At 48.6% G+C, this 15,149-nt stretch overlaps 1 protein-coding gene across 5 annotated transcripts in view; it reads left to right on the top strand.

The window, feature by feature from the left end:
- The window catches only part of Epb41l4b (erythrocyte membrane protein band 4.1 like 4B), a 130,134-nt gene that overhangs the window by 55,691 nt on the left and 59,294 nt on the right, over positions 1–15,149 (top strand). For all 5 annotated transcript variants that reach the window (XM_026391142.2, XM_026391140.2, XM_077797951.1 and 2 more), the window contains exons 7-14: positions 2,764–2,884; positions 4,331–4,418; positions 4,580–4,668; positions 4,970–5,039; positions 5,133–5,302; positions 7,506–7,615; positions 9,540–9,570; positions 12,855–12,888. In XM_026391142.2, the coding sequence (XP_026246927.2) occupies positions 2,764–2,884; positions 4,331–4,418; positions 4,580–4,668; positions 4,970–5,039; positions 5,133–5,302; positions 7,506–7,615; positions 9,540–9,570; positions 12,855–12,888 (713 nt within the window). The remainder of the gene's footprint in view (positions 1–2,763; positions 2,885–4,330; positions 4,419–4,579; positions 4,669–4,969; positions 5,040–5,132; positions 5,303–7,505; positions 7,616–9,539; positions 9,571–12,854; positions 12,889–15,149) is intronic.

Here is a 15,149-nt window from a genome sequence, read left to right as displayed (position 1 = left end):
CATTGGCACGATGTTGCAGCTTGCATACTGTCCTGACTGATTAGAGGCCTGGGCACATTCACAGCAGCACCATGCCCCCACCTCTGATGGAGGCAGCCCAACACTCGGAGTCTGGCTCCAGCTGAACCCTCTGCCTTGCCCCCAGCAGAGGCAGGCTGAAGATCAGCTGCCCGTGAGCCTTTCTTGGAAAGATCACCCATTTGAGCTGGAGCCATAACATTAGTATAATTTAAGATGCAATCATTCTGTCAGTTTCAAGTAAAAAGACTTGGAACATGTAGACACACACGGGAAAGCCCTTGTCACATCTGTCCCCGAGCCTCTCCCCAACCCCATCTCCTGGTAAATGCTGAAGCCTGCTGGCTGCTTCAGCCTAGCAGTTTGCCCTGGGCTCTGATCACTCAAGCAACTCCGTGGGTCTGAGTCAAATGAAGGGTTGTGTTTCCTCCCCTGTGTGAGCTTTGAAGACATGTCTTGCCACTGTTGTCCTTGTATCGGTGGTACGTCCTGAGTTGTGATACAGTGGCCCTGCACGGAAGCTTGTGCTCCTTGGGGAATAATTTTGTGGTAGACTTGAAAATTGATCCAAGTAAAGGAACAACAAAAACAAACAAAAAAAAAAGGAATGGAGGAAGATGAATAAGACAGTCATTTTTTATTTGCCTGTGGTCTTTTCTGGTCCTTACTGGAACAATTCCCATTTTTCAGTTAAGGCTTAGAGACCCAGAGAGGTTAAGTGACTTGCCCGAGGTCACATAGCTAGTACATGGTGGATTTGGGATTCAAGCTCTCCTATGTCTGGACTGTGCCCATGACCCTCCACCCTTCTTGGAGTTGGAGGCTTGCTGCAGAGGCTGGAGCCTAGTGAGGTGTCAAGTTCTACCAGATTCTTGAAAGGCAGACATGCTACCTCCAAATAGCACCAAGCGCTCAGGCCTCCTATAGTGCAATAAGGGCGAGGTCGGATGCTGGCCCCATGCCTAGTCTGAGCACAGCCGGGAGACCTTGTCATTGGCTTCTCTCTGGTACTCAGTGATGTCAGTAGCACAGTTAGTCCCGTCCCATCTGCAGTACCACTAGATGCAGGGTTCTGTTGCCTCATGTTGGCCAGTAGGTGCAGGAAAGGGCGGTTGATGACAAGGGAGTCTTTCTAGACCACACAGCCCCTCTGGATGTCCAGGGACCTGGTTTCATAGCAGCCTCTTGGACAGAGGTCAGTGGTGGCCTCCAGCAGTGGGGAACCAAGCTCTACCCTTGTGGGGCAAATAGTGTTTCCAGAGCAGGCTTCATCTGTGCCTTTGCCCAAGGTACCAAGGGCTGCACTCCCTGACCAAGACTCTCCTGGGCCATGGACCTAGTGTGCAGGTGAGGGGCAGCAGGAGGGGGACCTTCCGCAGGCCCTGGCCCATGTACAAGCTTCTTGTACAAGTTCCTCACTGTCCATCTGCGTTTGGTATCACTGCTTCCTTGGTGTAGACAAGATTATTTTTTCTACTCTGAAAGGCAGATGGAGTCCCTCCTTGGAAGAGAGAATGTGGGACTGGGCTCTCAGAAGCCCATGCTGTCTGGGCGTGGCCTAATAGGTGATGGACAGGATTGCTGGGTACGAAGTGAGTTGCTGTCCCTGGACTGTTCGGGCACCTAGGCCTGCTTTGGTCTGTTGGTGAAGTTGGTGTGTGAAGCAGAGGTTCTCAAGAACATGTTCCAGGTCAGCCACATCAGCATCATCTGGGAAATGCAAATTCTGGGCCTCCTTCCAGACCTACAGAAACTCTGGGTGTGGGACCCAGCAGTGTAGGTTTTAGGAGCTCACCAGGCGATTCTGATGCACCTTCAAGTTCCAAAACTGTTGGAGATCAGTACTTTCCCAAGGGAAGTGTGCATGGGTCCTCTAGGCCTCTTGGGACAAGGCCGGCTTTGCCTGGGTCGTTTCGGGGTGGGGCCTGGGGGTATGCATTTCACACAAATGGGCTGTGCTGCTGGTCTGTGGACCATACTCTGTGTTGCCAGGAATTGGAGGAAACTGAAGGAGTCCTTTTTAGTCTGGGGTCTGCAGAGGCTGGGTGGAGAGAGGTGACTTTCTCTTTTATGCCTGGAGGGACAAGCCACCTGTGTCCTTGGGGCCTCCATTCTGTGGCAAGAGCAAGGACCATGCAGCACGCTTTGGGCTTTCTGCTGGCATCGCTGCCTCTGCTGCTTCCCTTTCTGCACAGCCGCCTCCCCCCAGGTTCTGCCCACTTTGCTGCAGTTGCTCCTGCAGCCATCGCACCGCCTCTCCCTCCCCGCTTCCCTCCTTGTTTTCTCCCTCGGATTCTGTATGTACCAAATTCTTGATCTGTTCTCTCCAGCACTGCAGGCCCTGAAGCGCTGCTCTCACCTGCCCTTAACAAGCACCTTGTGCCGTGGATATTGCTGGGCAGATCCTCATTCCCTACAATTGGCTTTTATTGCAAATGCGGGGCTTTGCCACTTCTCAGGGAAAATGCAATCAGGGCCTCCCTGGATGGGAGAAATAGTCAGGGAAAAGAGTAATAACCAAGATGATGGTGTATCACCCAATGGGGAGGGCATTGGAATGATTCTTGGGGATTTTGAATGTACATATGACTACCAAGTGAGGCCTCAGTCCTCCTGAAAGGAGAGAGCTATACTTCAGGGGGTACTTGTGCTTCGTAATCATGCAAAATGCCTTTGGACTTGGCTGCAGCCATAACAGGAAGTATTCACTGTCTCCTCTTTTCCTCCCTTTTATGAACCTTGCAGCAGAGCTTGGGGAGTGCGAACTTCCGGAACACACACCAGAGCTTGTGTCTGAGTTTCGGTTCATTCCAAATCAGACAGAAGCGATGGAATTTGATATCTTCCAGAGATGGAAAGAGTGCAGGTACCTGGATGCGCCCCTCTCGCATTCTGATCTGTTTATTCATCTTGTCCTGTGTGTGTGTCGGACTCTCTTGTCCACTGTAGAATCGCTTAGTTGATGACCAAGAGACAGCAAGCAACTCCTGCTCTGCCGTGCTTCCTCCACACTGTGTTCCCAGGGGCCCTCGTGCCATCTCTTTTCTGAGAGAGAAGCAGCCAGAACCAAACCATCGTCTCTCTCTCTCCCTCTGAAGTAGAGATTGGCTTGTTGTTGCCAAGAGTGCCACCACCGTCCTGGCAGTACCCCAAGTTTCCCAGCAAGATGGCAGTGCCCCCCACACTCTCACACACCTTGGTCACTGGTGACCCTGACCTGAACCTTCTAGAGCAAACCTTTTAAAAACACAAGTGGAGCATCCCTAACTCTGAAAGACCCAACTAGGAAACTTTCTGATCACCAACATGACACCTTGGAAAAATTCCACACCTGACTTCACGGGACAGGGCACAGTCAAAACGCAGGAACCATAAAAACAGTGTTTAAAATTACCTTCAGGCTAGGTGCATAGTATATATATGAAACATAAATGAACTTCACGTCTAGACTTGGGTCCCCTCCCCAAGGTATCTCCTCACCTATCGGCAAGCTTTCCAGAATCTGCACGTGTCTGAAATCGGAAACCCTTCTGACCTTGCGTGTTTCAGATGAGCAGTGTCCAGTCTTGTAGTCCTGTCCTGTAGGAGTCCCCGCAGTTGAGACTGTGTGCTGTACTGTGTGGTGTTTCAGGAAGTGTGGCCTCACACCTAAAGCCGGCCATGTCATTTATGTCTTTGATTCCTCCCCGGCAGCCCCTGCCCTGATCTAACCCGGTTGAACCCCACTCACTCACTTCCCTGGGGTCCTCCCTTCCTCCCGACCATTCCTGCTTCCCCCCACACCACCCTGTTGCTCTCAGACCTGAAACTTGGTGTGGCCTCCTATAGGTAGCCCCTCAGTCCTTCTGAAAATCCCGGTGACTTCATTGTTGTTGGTAATGGAAGGTGACATGAGTGCAATCTCATTCTGTCATTGACGCAGGTTAGAACTGTGTGACTCTGGAGTGCTCCCACCACCCACCCCCTCACACACCCGTACAGCCTCCCGCCCTGCAGGAAGCCCTTGGCAACAGCCTGTTGTGTGTCCTTCCCACCCTTTTCCTTTGTGTTTAAATATATATTTCTATACACACACAAAACACAAAAATCCTGTTTTCTAAAGTGACCCCCTTATAAGCACTGTCCTCTGATCTTCCTATTCAGTAACAGTATGTTCTTGGAGATCTTTTCGGTCAGTAGAACTGGCGGCACCCACCCCCCCCCAGCCCCGTTGCTGTCATTGCTGTGTGACCTTGCACAGTGTGGAGTGCCCTCCAGAACCCCATGGGTATGCGAGTCCCCATTTACGTGTGTTTCTGTTGGTTTTTCTAAGGGGAAAGAGCCCTGCCCAGGCGGAACTCTCCTATCTGAATAAAGCGAAGTGGCTGGAAATGTATGGGGTAGACATGCACATTGTCAGGGTAAGGACTGCCGCGTTTGAGTCGTTTGCTTTTGCTATTACTGAAGAGTGTGTAAACGGTGTGTCAACAAAGTAACTTGTGGTGAGGGAACTGTTTTTTGCATTCTGCTCTGTGACGACCTGTTAGAACCCTCTACCGATTGTCACTTCGTTTGTTTGTAGGGAAGAGATGGCTGTGAATATTCTCTTGGACTGACCCCGACAGGCATATTAATCTTTGAAGGAGCTAACAAAATAGGCTTATTCTTTTGGTAATTTAGTTTTGTCTAATATTAAAATGTCTTTTCCTATTTTGTGGTGGAGTCTATGTGATGGATGATTATGGAGGGATATACAACACCCCAGATTTGTTTTTAAAATCACACCATCCTTTTCTCATGGTGGGGGTGTGGCAATGACCCTGAAACCTCTGGATAATCACATGTAAATGAATGAATGATTTTTTTTTTCTTAGCCAATCTAAGCTTTAAAAGTAGACAGGAAACTGCTGTTTGATGTGTAGATCATTTTACCGCAGACTGTGCTTTTTTAAAATGCTTTCTCTCTGATCAGGCCTAAAATTACCAAAATGGATTTTAAAAAGAGCAAACTGACACTCGTGGTGGTGGAGGATGATGACCAGGTAGGCCTTGCTCCCCGTCGGTCTTCCTTGCTGTGAACAGCCCTGCTTTGATGTGACAGATGCCCCACCAGGACCCTGTGCTTGCTCTCTCAGGGCCGTGAGCAAGAGCACACCTTTGTGTTCCGGTTGGACAGTGCCCGGACCTGCAAGCATCTGTGGAAGTGTGCTGTGGAGCACCACGCCTTCTTCCGCCTGCGCACGCCGGGAAACAGCAAGTCCGCCAGATCGGACTTCATCAGGCTGGGCTCCCGCTTCAGGTTCAGGTGGGGCCGCCTTGTGATGTGGGTGAGGTGTTTCAAAGGAAGGCAGCTGCTTTCCTTTGTGAACCAGCAATTTGGGTCATCATAGGTCCCATCTCCACTTCCTTCCTAAGTTCTGACCATCAGGTGAGCCACTGAAGCTCTTTTGGCCTCATTGATAAAATGGAACTAAAGCAAGTTGAAGATCCCTTATCCAAAATGCTTGGGGGAAAAAAAGAAAGAAAGAAAAAAAAAAATGCTTGGGACCAGAAAGGTAGATTTTGGAGCTTTTCAGATTTTGGAATATTTGCCTATTTGATTTTGCAAATATTTGAGTCTCAACACCCCAAAAAGTTAGGAATTTGGGAGCACTTTGGATTTTTGAATTAGGGATGCTCGACCTGTAGTCACAAAATTATTTGTAGCTGGACTGCAATTAGAGCTACGCTGTCCAGTATAGTAGCCACTAGCTACGTGGAGCTATTTCAATTAATGGATAGTTAATAAACTTTAAAATGTAGTTCCTTGGCCTCACCAGCCACATGTGAGGTGCTTGGTAGCCTCATGGCAATAGTGGCTACTTATTGGGCAGGGCTGACTGGGCATAGCGTCATTGTTCACAGTTCTTTTGGACAGCACTATGCTAGAACTCTTCATGTATCCACACTTACTCATTACAGCAGCCTTAATAATGAGGCAGATTGGCTATCCCCAGTTTTTAAACAAGGAAACCAGGGCTCAGACTCTCACACAAACATGGTAGTGCAGACTCTCGACCTGACAATGCAGTTCTTATATCTCCAACCCCTAGTAGCAATCTTTCTTTCCCCTGCCAATGTCAAGAAATTTGGTTATGATTAAGAATGAAAGCAGATGTCTGTATATGTGTGTCTCCATCTCCCCTAGGGTCTTCTCAGTAAATATTAGAATCTGACAAGAGCCTGAAGAAATAGAGAGCTTATTCTGATATATTTTTTTCTGATATATTTTTACTTACCATTCTAAGACCATGTCTTTCTCTAAGTGCATGAAAACTCCCTGGGGTTTGTTAAAAAGGAGAATGTATGGCCTTACCGAGACCTTTGTTGTCAGCCTGTGAGCGTGCACACCTCTGTGTGAGGCCTTGGAGTGTGCATTTTCAATGTGCTCCCAGGGTTGACTTTTGAGACACATGTGTAGGTCTGAGAACCTCAGTGATGAGATATAAAACTTCACATGGTTTCATAACCTCTACCCACACATGGCATGTCCCTGAACTCTGTTTAAAATGCCAAAAGATTTGCTCATTTCAGATTTATCTACTGTGCAAGGAAATGGCTGTGCACTTCTGTTTAAAGAATTATTTTGTTTGAATGTATTTTTAAATGCTCCAAGAAGGGAAAAAAAATAAAAAGACCAAGTCCTTTTGAGAAAGAATCGAATCACAGGGCTCTTGGAGGATGGAAATGTCAGATGGCAGAGGCTCCGCAGAGCCGCTCCGTGGTCTGCTGGGGTGGGGGGTGGGGAGGGCAGTGAGGAGCCGGGGTGGTTGCCAAGCAGGCTTGCTCCCTCCTGGGAGGAAACTCCCCCAGAATTTGGCCTGTACCTAGTGTCCTCTGGTTTTCAAGGAGAACTGTAGAAGGAAGGGAAGCTTTGAGATGAGGTTGCCCCTTGGAGACACGCAGAGCAGGTGGTGTGTGTCTCCTTCCACCTGATAAGTCATAAACCAGTAGCAGCTGGAATGAAGCCGTGATGGTAGATCAGCAGAGTACAGCTATCCCTCCTGGAAGCTGCAGCCAAAGTAATCGAATCCCAGAAAGCCCTGGTGAGATAAATACTGTTTCCCGTGGCATGGCAAGAGAAGCCGAGGCGCACTGAAGGGGTCATTGGTAACAGCCTCCTAAAAGATGAGTTAAATGTCTACACAGCATGTTCCATTGAAAGGGTATTTTGTGTGCTAATCAACATTCTCTTAGCCAATGTTCCAGGTACTCAGACCTGCTTGGTTTTTGCAGCCAAGTGGCTGGTACTTAAATTGCAGGTTTTATCCTTGGATAGAGATACTTTCCCCTGTCACATAGCCTGGATTTGGCAAATGTGATTTTGTTTCCAAATAGAAAGCTTAAACTTAGTGTATCTTTCCCAGGAAAGTATAGTGGTACCCTTGAATATACAAACTCACTTCCAAATGTGTATGGTGTGCTGAGATTCTGATAATGGTAACATGTAAACAAATGTTCATTCCCAGTGGGCGGACTGAGTATCAAGCTACGCACGGCGCCCGTTTACGAAGAACCAGCACCTTCGAGAGGAAGCCCAGTAAACGCTACCCATCCCGGAGACATTCCACCTTCAAAGGTTCTGCAATTTTATTCTGTCTCGGCATTTTTCAGCACAGCTCAGTGGGTCAGGCCCTGAGGAGCTGGCTCCAGCAGCCTGAGAGGAACTTGCTGCAGTTCTGCTCTATCATCCTGAAACCTTTCAAAGAGGTCCCGGGCCTTTCTCTGGGTGGGGTCAGGGCTTCTGCTGTCCTGCAGTCTTTAGCCGCCCCCTTGCACATGCCCACTTGCTCTCCCCCAGGTCCATCATTCTTTTTGTGTGCCTCTCTGCTTCTTTTAGACCTGGGACCTCAGCAGGATGACAGGTGAACACCTGTCTTGTTTATAGAAGGGGCTGTGTCCCTTCTCGCCACCATCTTGTTATGTCTGGTGGGGATACCAGGTTCTTATTAACCAAAATTTAACTGCATGGAGTAGATGCAGAACTTGGAGAGACTTGGCTCAGGTGCCTGCAGTCAGTCCAGGCCCACCCTATCCTTGAATGTAGCCAGGTCCTGGGATGCTGCCTCTTCCCCTCCCTAGACCCCCCACCAGAACCTTGTCTGTCCCTTACTGCTGTGGCTCACACCTGCATGAGGCCAGGAACCAGGAGGTGCTCAGTCAATGAACGAGCAAGCCAGCTTATTCTGTTTGAGCCAGGCTTCACCATCTATCTAATAGCTCCTTCCTCCCCACTGATTGCTCCTCCATCGGGGACACCCAAGTTAGAGCTCGGCGGTGGCTCTTTTAAAGCAGCAGGGCCTCGGCACTCTTAGCCCCACCCCTTCTCTCTACCCTTTACTCGTTTCGCCATTCTGTGTGTTTCTCTTCCATAGCTCAGGATTTAGTGGGCCTCCAGGGAGCCCAGCTTCTCTACTTGCCCCTTCTGGAATCTTTTAACTTTCATTACTCCACCTTCCTTCCATCTCCTTCCTGTATGAACCAACATCACAGTAATCATAGCAGCCACAAACTGTCAGTCATTCTCAGCTGTTTTAGTGGAACAAAAATGCCCATCGCCCAGAGAACATAGCATCACTTTCTAGAAAGGCCAGAGAATAGGAGCATGTCCAGAGAAGGGTTATGAGTTAACACAGAGTGATTGTAGCAACTGCGGAGTGTCCGAGGTCGGGAGGGAGAATTCGCAGCTCCAAGGGCTGCTGCTACCTGCACGAGCAGGATCATGTCTGCATGTTTGATTCATGGGGTCACAGTTGTCAAAAGCAACAGAATTTTCCTAAGATAAAAATTACTTATTTGAGACAGTAGTGAGGTCCCTGTCCCTTTGTGTGTGCACAAAAGGAACAAGCCTTGAGCCCTGGTGTGGCTGTCTTGACCCCACCAGATGGCCTGGAGCTCTTCCAGAATCCTGGTCCTGTGATCCCCTCCCACTCTCCTTCCTGGTCTCCAGCTCTTTTTCTTCCCCTTTATTTTACAGACTTTTTCTCCCCCCCTAGCCAGAGCCGTATCTATCCTTCTTAAAGCAAAATTGGAAGAAAAAATAGAGTGTAGATGAATAAGCTCCAACTCAGGCCCTGTGTCCATATCATGTGGACTCTGACCCCACCCCAGTCAGAAAAGTCTGCCGTGGTTTCCTCAAGTGCGGATACCTCTGGAATTTCCTCCTTTGTCTCCTTGTGCTGATTTTACTTCTCTGTGCTTCTTGTCTCTGTCTCAAAACCCTGAGCTCCTGGGCTGTTTGGTGTCCACATTGCAGCTTGCCCAGCCCTGGGAACCTGCTCAGGGAAGGGCTGCTGCAGGCATGGAAGGGAGGGGCAGAGTGCATGGAAGAGAGGGGTGGCTCAAACCCTCTGGGAAGGAGAAATAGCCACAGTGCCTGTGACTTGGACTGGACTGGGGACAAGCCTGTGGCCAGAGAAGTCTGTCTTCCGGGCAGTGCCTGCTGTGCCTGGTGAAGTTGTAAAGCTCTCTAAGATGTCATAACTTAGTTTTTTCCTTTCCAGCAAGCAACCCGGTGATCGCTGCTCAGCTCTGGTAAGTGAGCTCCCCTCCTCGAGCACAGCTCTGCTCCCTGTGTATTGTGTCTATTTGCGATACTGACTTTCCCCTTAAAACAACAATTAAATCACAGTGAGTCACCTGTTAATTTTTTTTCCCTTTTTTCTGCTGCCTGGCTGTCCCATTCTCCTAGTTTTCAATAAGTACATGTTGGAATGTTCCAAGACAGTTTGTTTTTCTGGAAAACACAGGTGCTCGGTTTGAGAGGCGTTGTGCTTTGTTTTTTTTTTTATAACAGTGGACAAAAAAGGGGACAGGCATGTGTGGGGCACACTGTGCTGTGGTGTGGCAGCCAGAGATGGGGAAGGGAAGGCCGTGCTCCCAAGCAGGTGTCCGGTCTGCTCAGTGACCTGCAGGTGTGAGAGTCATCCGTGGTAGGAGACATTAACCCCTTCAGTGCAATTCCTGCAGGGAAAAAAAATTAGCATAAGACTGAAAATTTCCAGCACAACTTTCTGTAAAGGGCAGACAGAAAGTGATTTCTACTCTGCCAACTGTGTGCTGTCTCATTACAACCATCTGGCTCTGCATGGGGGCAGCTATGACCATGTGACCAGACATGGCTGCATTCTAATAAAACGTTATTCACAAACACTGCTCCAGATTCAGCCTATAGGCTGAATTCAGCCAGTTTGAAGCCCCTTCCCAACACAGGTGTTTCGGATCTTTCTGTGTGTTGGAATTATCTGGTGAGCTTGGAAGGGCACCCGTTGGCTGGGCCAGGTCCTGGGCCAGGTAACCTACCTGTTTTTCAGTGCTCCCCAGGTGAGTCTAGTGTGCAGTTCAGGTGAGAGCTGCTGACCTACCGGGCACATGTCTTTCTCCTCCTATGAAACAACTGTATTTCCTGTGTGAGTTTGGATTTGCTGGTGGGACAGGTGTCATGGGAGAGAACCACAGTTTCAGGTTGCTGAACTCTTGCTCTGGCTCCAGCCACCCACAGGTGGGTATCCCGTTTTAGTTAGCCTGCCAGCCTTGGGTCTCAAGGCTGCTGGGGAGAGCGGCCTTTTGAGATGGGCCTGACTTGACTTGCAGTGAACTCTTAGCTAGGACAGTGAGCAGATGTGGCACAGTGATGGGGCAGGTTGCTGCTGCCCTGGTTAGTGGCCAGAGCCCTGCCAAGGTCTCAGGAGCCCTCTCTCCCAGCACACTTCATGCTCTGGGGCCTTGGTGTCCCCTTTCTGGTCCTCCTTTTTCTCATTTGCAATCGAGGAGGTTGGGCTAGATCAGCATTTTCCCAACTCTTTTAGACTCTGGACCCCACCCTCATACACATACACTCCAGAAAAAGCCCAATGTGGAAGCCTAGTGAACAGAACAGACAAAAACAGCTGCTCTGGAGCAAGCTGAGTCTGAGAAACGGGGCAGGCCCTGCTGCTCATCTGCCTCCTCCCCTTACGTAGTTTCAAGGCACCATCAAGGATCCCTGGGTTCTGGAGGACAGAACCAACCCCTCGGATCACACAGTTGGGAGCTGTGCTCCACTCCAAGCCATGCTTGCAGTGTGTTCTGCCGGGGCTTCCGCATGCAGCCTCTTGCCTCTGGATTTTGTTCTCAGTATCTAATGAAGGGCTCGAGGGTCCTATTGAACCCCTGTGCATTGCCCCTGGCTCCCTGTGGTAGAGGGAGCATCTTGCACAGTTTAGCGAGGGTCTGCAGGTGTGCCTGTGCCTAGGGTCATTCTGGCAGGAAGTAAGCTGGAAAACACTTGCACCCTTCTTAGCCAGTCTGGTGTCTCACTCTTGATTCTCAGGGCCTGTGAGTTGCAGCCGTTCTTTCCTTGGCTCTCTTAGGAGGTGATTGTTTGTTTGTATTTCCCTAATAAAATGACATTTTCCTCTTAGCGTCTAGTGGAGATTATATATTGGGAATGAAAACAAACTACCCCCCAAAAAAAAAAAAACCTCCAAAAAAAAAAAAAAACAGTAAATATACCCTTTAGGAACAAATGAGCTAATAACCGCTGTTCACAGCTGTTCAATTGCTCTTCGCAGCCTGTGAGATCCCGGGGTGAGTGGGATTGCTATGGGAGCTACGTATGAAATTATGTTCTGGGCTGCAGAGGTGCTACCAGAAAAATAGCCCCTCGCAGACCACTTAACCTGCCTGATGAAGCCCAGCCCGCAGCGATCTGGCCCAGAGCCCAGCTCAGTGTACTAGTCTTCTCTGAAAACTGGAACACAGAGCCAGTTAGACCCCAGGCAAGACTCATAGCCAGGACACCTTCCCTGTCATCGTTGGAGAAGCAATAAACTTGATTTCAAGCACACCGCCCTAGCAACAGTGATTATCCAAGGATTGTGCCATGTTTCTGCGTTTCTGGCAGACTACGAGCTTTCATTTTAAATACATTGCATTTGACACCAACCTTTTCTGTGTGTGTGTGTGTGTGTGTGTGTGTGTGTGTGTGTGTGTGTGTTTAGGGGGAGGCTCTCAGGGTAATTCTATTCAAAATGACATCAAAATAAGATGCATGAGCTCTAAATTTTTCCTTCGGCCTCTGAGAGCCAGCTTGGTTTAGTGGAGAGAAGAAAGACTTTGGGACTGAGCAGATGTTCAGTCCAGCCCTGGTTCTGCCACTGACTAGCCAGGTGACCCTGAGCAGGTTTCCTAATTCTCTGTTAGGCAACTATTCCTTTATCTGTGGAATGAGGTGGAAGGAAACATAGTTGGCCTCACAGCCCTACTGGGTGGGTTAAATAATAACAGATGCAACGTTCCCAGAAGAGCCTGTATGGAATGAGCATTCCACACTGGTGCCCAGATCAGCAGCAGCTTAGCTGAGAGCAAGGGACCCACATGTGGCTGCCACCAGAATTCCATCTACCAGTGGTGGTAGATGTCCAGAAGTGGCTGGCCACTGTGCCTCCAGGTGGAAGCAGCTCTGTACATCACTGTAACTTCCTGGGACCACCCAGGAAGGTCAGGGCAGCCTGCAGGGGGAACTGAAGTTACTTGGTTTGCAAAACTGAAAGGACCCCCGTTCTGCTACCAAAATGCACTCTCACAGCCGCATTTGGAATATTACCTGTCTGTAATATTTAGGTAATTTTGGAATGTTACCTAAAGTGATGGATAAAGGTTGCTGTCTGTGGTTTGCCTGATTATATGTTCATTTAGCATCCAATAACCAAGAAGAAATAGTGTGTGAACATTCCTAACAGGGAGTACATAGGAGGGGCTTATGATTAAATAGGTCCCCAGTAATGCCACTTTACAACCTGTAAAGTTACAATGTTTCTTTTCCTTTTTCTTTTTAGCTCTAAAACAAATCCTGAAGTCCATAATTACCAGGTGAGATCCTACTTTTAAAGATCTTTCTAAATTTGCCATAATTATCATCATTATGTATATCATTAGATTTTGAAGAAATAATAGGTTGAGTTTTTTTCTGCCCTTTTTTTTTTTTTTGAGAAAACAGTAAGATAAACCTTCTTTCCTGGCCCAGCTTCCTCCTGGCCATCTGAACTGCCTGTTTTTCTTAACCTTGGCAGCTGGCAAGCCTCAGGGACGTGTGCTTAAGTTTCTGGGTGGTCAAACGCAACCTCGTAGTGACATTCAAACAAGACAGCCTTTGGTTGAAGCATGTCCTAGGCCTGGGGAACATGAGTCCCCTGAGACGTGCCTCCAGAAGAGGATGCTTTGGTCAAATGTTTGGTAAATGTTGCTTCCTTCATTTGCCTTCTGGGATCTTAAGAGCCCATTGGGATGTAAAAGTATGAAAAATCCTACAAGAAAGGCACACTTTATTTTATTTTTAAGATCTTTTTAAAGTTGCAGTTGGACACAATACCTTTATTTTATTTATTTATTTTTATGTGGTGATGAGGATCAAACCCAGGGACCCGCACGTGCTTGGCGAGCATTCTACTGCTAAGTCACTACCCCAGCCCCTTATATTTTTTTGTAACTCAGTATTTCACCAAATCATCTGTGTATGGGTTCCCCCCACCATTAAAAAAAAAAATAGCCTCCACTGACTTTTTTTTTTTTAATGGTAAACCCATTAACATCTGTGGAGCAGTGGTTTCTAGAACCTGCTTTGTAAAGCACGGTGCTGGTCTCTCACCCACAGGAGCACAGGTGGTTTCCACAGTTGATGCTCTGCTCTTCTGCAGGACAGCCAGGGCCCATGCTGCCTGCCTGCCTCCCTGACCACCTACGCTAGGAAAGCCTTGGTAGCCTGAAAGATGTGGTCCACAGCCCAGCCTCCTCCTAAGCCCTCTCTGGCCATTCATAGCCTTCTGTCACCTGATTCTGACTTCTCTGCTTTTTATTTCTCACCCCTTCTCATCGTACCCCAAAAGTTCTGCTCACAGGGAATTGCATAACTGTCACCCCTAATTCCTTTCCACTCTTCCTCTGCCCATGCTCGTCTGCCTGGACTCCTTTACCTCCTGCCTGTTCACTAAACATGTTTTAAAGAGCAGCTCAGGAGCCCCTTCTTCCTGATGATCTCAGCTGGAAGCCACCAGCTTCATTCTCCTGCACCTTAAAGCAATCTGGCCAGCGTTTAAAAAATAACCAGTGCTCGGGCTTCACTCCGGAAAGATTGAGCTGAAACTCTAGGGGTAGGAACCAGGCCTGGGCAGAGTTTCAGAGTTCCTGAGGTGGTTCTAATGAGCATCCAGGCAGGGGACCCTGGGTGGACAATGTGGTATGTACCTTGCTTCTCAGGTGGTCATTGGTTTCTGCTCAAAAGCAGCGTCCTGCTCTGGTGACTTTTTGTTGGAGGCCTTATATTAGTCATTTTTTTTCTGTTGCTGTAACAAAATACCTGATGCTGGGTACTTCATAAATTTTTAAAAAAAGTACATTTAGCTCATAGTTCTGGAGGTTCAAGAGCATGGCACTGGCTTCTCCTGGGTTCCAGTGAGGACCTTAGGGCAGATGGCACCACAATGGCAAGAGTGTGAGACCTCAGTGGACATCATCTTCACTAGGTTTCCAAGTTATGTCTCCCAAGAACTTGATTGACTTGCATCCTCGACACCACATTCCCAGTGTGCAGAACCTGGACGTGACTTCTGAGTTTCAGGGAGCAACATGGAAATGGGGTTTGGTAGTAGAAATATTCTGGTTTCCTTCTCTCCCTGCCTTCCTGGGGTTCTTGAGTCTCATTCTCAGGCTGTTTTTCTTGTGGGATTGTCGGGTATGAGCAACTGTTGTAGGGTCAGGGAGAGGTTACCGATGGTGATCCGTGTTTGAAGGAGAGGAAAAGAATAAAAATTAACAAAGCAAAGCAGCCCAGCTTGGCACTCCTCTGCGGGCGTGGGTCCTCCCTGTGCCTTCTCTGCTTGGAGTAACATCCAGGAAGTTTTTGGTTGGCATCGGATCTGCAGAAACTTATCTAGACATTGTTCTCTCCACATCATTGGCAACCACTGGTCCCGTGCCAGCCTTAGAGGGCCCGTGTTGCTCTATCAAGGTTTGGGAGTAAATTGCCCGGGAAGAGAACATCCTGAGGAGGACTGGCTTGGTGGCCTCAGAATGCTGCACGGAGTTCTTGGGAGGATGGTGTGACAGCATTTATCTGATTCCCAGTACAGCAAGGT

Source organism: Urocitellus parryii, chromosome 4 (genome assembly GCF_045843805.1).
Source record: "Urocitellus parryii isolate mUroPar1 chromosome 4, mUroPar1.hap1, whole genome shotgun sequence".
NCBI lineage: Eukaryota > Metazoa > Chordata > Mammalia > Rodentia > Sciuridae > Urocitellus > Urocitellus parryii.
This window is presented reverse-complemented; position numbering and strand designations above follow the sequence as displayed.